The sequence below is a fragment of the Octopus sinensis genome, linkage group LG10 (genome assembly GCF_006345805.1).
Source record: "Octopus sinensis linkage group LG10, ASM634580v1, whole genome shotgun sequence".
Classification (NCBI taxonomy): Eukaryota; Metazoa; Mollusca; class Cephalopoda; order Octopoda; family Octopodidae; genus Octopus; species Octopus sinensis.
The window spans coordinates 79881725-79887600 of NC_043006.1; the positions used below are offsets into that span (position 1 = coordinate 79881725).

At 36.8% G+C, this 5876-nt stretch overlaps 1 protein-coding gene across 1 annotated transcript; it reads right to left on the reverse strand.

The window, feature by feature from the left end:
* Nucleotides 1-1101: 1101 nt before the first annotated feature.
* Nucleotides 1102-3199, reverse strand: LOC118764985. Its single transcript, XM_036506237.1, has one exon. It carries the CDS (start codon nt 3166-3168, stop codon nt 1174-1176), a length of 1995 nt encoding a protein of 664 aa, XP_036362130.1. The 5' UTR covers nt 3169-3199; the 3' UTR covers nt 1102-1173.
* Between the last annotated feature and the right edge of the window lie 2677 nt (nt 3200-5876).

Sequence of the window (5876 nt, forward strand, 5' to 3'; positions counted from 1 at the left end):
TACTTTCCCCGATTATCTATGACTTCCTTCCATCTATTTACAAGCTTTTTAATCCCATCGATGTAAAACTCTTTTGGTTTCAAAGCGAAGAACTCTGAAATGTCAATTTCGACCCCCTCCTGGCTTGCGAAAGTTATGTCCCGCAAATGATTCTGTAAACTACGAAACAAATGATAGCATTGATTGTTGCATGAGGTGGTAACAATTCATAGTGAATTACTCCTTTGCAATCCCACTAGATAGAGAGAAGAACCTTTTTTCCATGAAGTTTCCTTCTCAGTTGTGGTTGAGCTTTTTCTCTTTTACTAATTCACTGTTCACGACGTTTAACATTTCGATAGAAGATCCATTTTTCGTCACCAGACACAAGTCTATCCAAAAAGGGTGAAATGAGTTCGCGAGAATGGAGAGAAGAGTAGATGTCTACTCGGGATTTGCGCTTGCTTTCGGACAATTCATGAGACACCCATTTTCCAAGTTTAGGAACCTTTCCAAGTTGTTGACGATGGTTTGAACTAAGTTTCATTGCCAATTCTTCAACTGATAATGCAGGATTTTCTTCAAGTAATGCCTTAAGGAGCGTATCATCAAACTCAACTGGACGTCCTGTTCGATCTTCCTTTTCAAGGCTGAAATCTCCACTTCTGAAATTTGCAAACCATCTTCTGCAAGTTCTTTCAATCAAGCATTCTTTCCCATAAACTGAGTGTATGTTTTGAATCGCTTCGGTTGCAGAGCTTCCTTTTTTGTACTCATAAAGCATTACGTGCCTCAAATACTCTTTGGATACTTTCATGTTAGAAAGGGCTTTAATCAAAGAAATTATAATTCTATTATTCTATAAAATAATATTTAATTACTTTAAATGTACACAAATGCATAAAAATAATTTTTAATTCCATTACACATTCTAAAATGCTATTAAATTTCATTCAATTTTAAAAAAGGTAAAATCGGACAGAACCTATGGAGCGACCTGATATATGTGTGTGTCAATATATATATGTACATACACACATTCATAGATATGTATGTATGCATACATATTGACACGCACACACACACATACACACATATATGATATTATTTGTAAAGGCAACAGAAAATTAGGAATCTTGATATTGAAATATGTAATCAGTTTCTTTCAGAGAGAGATACAATATATGCTCTATCTTAAGGAATCTGACTAAATGTGTCCGTCATTAGTGTTTTAGAGGAAGTTGAAGATAAAGCCATAGATTTGGTGGGAGAGCGTTTTTGAAACTTATGCACTTTTTTCAGTAGTCTACGGCAGACGATCTTCGTGAAGAGGAACGAGAGGCAAATAAACAGTCCAGTAAATGAGTTTAAAATACAAAATAATAAAGAAAATTCATCAATTCTTGTAAATGCATAGAAGAATGCGAATATCCATGTTAGTCCCATGACGAAGCAGAGTTTTATGTAAATGAGGAATTCCAATTTATTACGCTTACGTAAATATTTCGATGAAAGTTTCCTGGCCATATATAGCCCTCTAGAGGTGAGGATAAAAGCCAATATATTAAGACATAAAAGGAGCAATACAGGGGTTGCAAATAGCCACAGCAGACCATTTCCGTTTGTAATCCAGCAAATACCATTTCCATATTCCGGAGAAATATGATTTCCAGGTGTGTACTCAAATACCAGTGATATTGTTACTATTACAAGTGGACAGATCCAGCCATACAAAGAATACAATACAAGTCTCTTAGTATTTTTTCCTGAACTCCGAAGTTGTTTAAATCCTGAGAAAGTGTACCAAGCATCAAATGACATGACATTCATCCAGAAGAAAGTCGCTAGAAACAAATAATGCATCATAATAGCTAAAGATTTACACAGCACTGTGGATTTAGTGACTTGTGATGAAATAAGAAAGAGAAGCTCAGCTACAAACAGTGCTGATAAAAGACTAATGAGTAATTTACCTGGTAAGGTATGAAGATCAGGTATACAGAGATAGACTATAATAGTAACTGCTAGAGCTGGAATAGAGATTACTAGTCCTACTAAAGTGATATAGCCCTCAGCAATGGAATATTTTGATACACCATTGCCACCATTCTTTATACAGATACTTATTATACCGTCAGCATCTTGAATGAATTCTGATTGGTTCAGAAAACGTTGGGTATTATTTAAGTAGAGAAGACCATCACTAGTGATGTAATACTCAGATTTGCTTAATCTTGTTGCCGTACAGTTTAATGGAGAATTATAGACAACTTGTCGACATTGCCGTGTATTTATATCAAAGACGGAGTTTTTTAGGCAAGAGGGCAATTTCCCAACATTTCGGTTGCTGGATTTCTTATCATATATTACAAACACATTGGTGCGATAATCGAAAAGGATACTTAATGAAGGCATTTGTTTCATTTCATTTGTACCTCTGTTCTCTTTACACCAATCATAAATTTCTTTAAGTCCATGACATACAGCACAATGACTGTTTCTGAATAATTTTGAGTCACTTTTTACTAACGCCATGGGCTCATATTCGCATGCAACTTCGAGCTTCGTATAATTGTTATGTTCAGGACAGCTGGAAATATATGGATTGCAAGAAAAGAGATATTGATCTAAATCCTTCGAGGGAATTTCTAACTGTTTCCTGCAGTTATGATCTTCGACAAAATCTGATAGCTTTTCAAGGTTTACATTTCCACTTTCAGGACAGTCAAACCTGAGATTCCATAAAATGAATTCTTCTCCATGACACAAAGCACAATATAAGTTCCTATATAATTTTTTACTTGTTTTGCCAAAAGCAGGTATGTTTTGCAGTTGATCCTCTGAGTTAGGATTTTCACAGTTGCTTACAAACTCCGTAATATCATGGTTGGGAGGACAGCGGTCAAACTGATAATAATAAGAGCTATTAGCATTTCTACAACTGTAATATGTTGATGGATAGGGTTGTTTGTGTTCAGAAGTGGTGTTATTACTCATGTCAGAACAACATTCATTGTAGAGATAGCAGTCCGGGCGACACGAACAGCGTTCTTGTTGGGGGGTTTTAGAACACAAGGCTGGAAAACATGGTGGACTGTCTTCGTTGCTGTTGTTCGCTGATGATTGTGCTGATGCAAGATTTTGGAATGGTATAAGAGAAACCATTAAGAATTGAAAAAAACTTTCCATTTCAAATCATTTAATAAGAACATCTAAGAATAGATACTAAATGTCCTAATTTTTAAAATTAGAAATTAATTTACGTTATTTTATATTTAGCAGTTTTTTTGAAATCGCATTAAATATTATACTAATCATAAAAAATTATAAATATACTAATCATTAAAAAATCTATATTGTAGCAGTAATGCTAAATGTTTCGAGAACATAAAATTTAAATGTACCTCTGTTGTAAAAAGCAGAAAGCCTTCAATGCAATTTTGGATGTAGGAATATATCAAATTTAATGGTTAAGTTCTAGGCTTACAGTTGAAGATTATAAATTAGCTTTATCTCACTACTTGTTGGTGGCACGAATATCCGAAAATTCTACACGTATCTGTAAAAGAAGAAACATTTAATAGGATATTATGCGCATACATTTATAGAATTTATTTCTAAGTACGTTTTTAAATAAAATTTTAAATAAATCTAAAATCTCTCTCTTCCCCTCTCTCAATATATACGTATCAATCAGGCCCTTGTATACCTTCACGTCTCAGTTCCATACAATAGGAATAACTTTGAATAATAGATGCGGATCTTAGTGTTCTTGGGAGATGGGTCTCGACTTCCAGATATTATTCCACTAGAGCAATGCGACTCACGCTCTTTCAAACTTAGCTTTACCTCCAGTTTCACCTAGATGGTCAATGATGCTACCCAGATATGCAAAGCTGGCAATTTACTCAAGAAGGTCATCCTTATGATGTACTGATTTTTCCGCGGTAGCATTGTGTATCAAAAGTTTTCTTGCCGCTGTGAACGTTCAGTCTAACTTGTGTAAAAATGTTACCGATAGTGTTCGTCTTCTCTTACATCTGATACAGACTGAAGCGATACAAAGATATTTGCGTAATCAAGGTCCTTAAGTTAAACCGGTTCCATATGGCTCTCTGAATTCTGATCTAGTCTGTTTCTACTGTTGAAATGTTCATTGCTCAATCAATTTCTAGCAAGAAAAATAAAACATCCTCGGCAGTTTCCGGGTTCATTGTGAAGTCTTTTTTGTCAATCTTCCATTATAGGAACACCCTGTTTGAAAACTTTCTCAGGGTTTGACCACAGTATTATTCCACAATGGTTTTGGTATTCACTGACATTTTTCACTGGGAGATTCACAAAAGATAGCCTTCTCTCTTATCGGCGAAGAATTCCTCTTCGAGATAGTCTGACGTAGATGTAGTCTGACGAAGATGTAGATGTAGTCTGCTCTGTTGATAGTTAGATAAGATACAGCTTTTCGGATTTCAGTCTAGTTTGGTGTTTTACAGCTTATGGGTAAGTTCTCTCCAGTCACTGGTATGTCTGGAGGGTTTGCTGGTACTGATCTCCTGAGCAGTTCTTCAATATATTCTGCCTAACTCTTCCGCAGCAGGTCATTATCAGCAACCATGTTATCTGGGTGGCAAATAATCGAGAAATAATTGCTCTGTTAATGACAGAGAAAAGTGGAACCGTTTCTTCACCATTTAGCACTCACTTCCCTGTGATATCAAAAAGGTCCTACACGCTGTCTCTCGAAGCAGCAGCTTTAATTGCCAGGTCATCAATGTACTTGCGCACGATTGCTCAAATGCTGCCCTTAACTTATTTATTGACGCTGAAGTATGAGTTTTGGACAATGGCTTTCGCATTTCTTGCTTGGTTGGCAATGGTTTCTAAAGCTTTCCGGTCTCAATATTTGATAATAGTGAAGGCTGCAAGCTGACAGAAACGTTAGCAGGCCAGGTTAAATGCTTAGCGGTATTTCGTGTCTTTATGTCCTCAGTTCAAATTCCGCCGAGGTCGACTTAGCCTTTCATCCTTTCGGGGTCGATTAAATAAGTACCAGTTATGCACTGGGGGTCGATGTAATCGACTTAATCCCTTTATTTGTCCTTGTTTGTCCCCTCTATGTTTAGCCCCTTGTGAGTAATAAAGAAATAAGAAGCGTTAGCAGGCCGGGCGAAGTGCTTAGCGGTATTTCGTCTGTTTTTACGTTCTGTGTTCAAATTCCGCCGAGGTCGACTTTGCCTTTCATCCTTTCGGGGTCGATTAATTAAGTACCAGTTACGCACTGGGGTCGATATAATCGACTTAATCCGTTTGTCTGTCCTTGTTTGTCTCCTCTGTGTTTAGCCCCTTGTGGGTAGTAAAGAAATAGGTATTTTGTCTGTCTTTACGTTCTGAGTTCAAATTCCGCCGAGGTCGACTTTGCCTTTCATCCTTTCGGGGTCGATAAATTAAGTACCAGTTGCGTACTGGCCCCACCCCTAAAATTTCGGGCCTTGCGCTTCGAGTAGAAAAGAATATTTGATAATATTTGCGTAGATATCCATTCCTAGAGCTGTTGTTTTATCCCGCGAATGACTTGCGCATATGTGAAAATTGCAACTTCTTTGTAAGCCCTCTATTCAGAGTGAAGGTCATCCGTATCACGATTTGATTGAGGATTTAAAACTTGTTATTAAGCGCAGTGTTGAATGACTTGTTCTGAGCCTGCAAAGGATTGAAGCTGGTTTTTTGTTCAGGTAGCCTGGGGTCCGTGCGTTTCTTCAGTTTTAGTTTCATGTGGGAAATAAAGATATAGTAGTCAGATATCACATCAACACCTCTCTTCATTGTAGCGTTCATCATCGATCATTAGAACTTGCGAGGGATGAAGAAATTGCCAATCAGATTTATGTGATTCTGCC

Coding starts and splice junctions, on each gene's coding strand:
- LOC118764985 (XM_036506237.1), bottom strand. CDS start 3,168: ATGGAAAGTTTTTTTCAATTCTTAATGGTTTCTCTTATACCATTCCAA.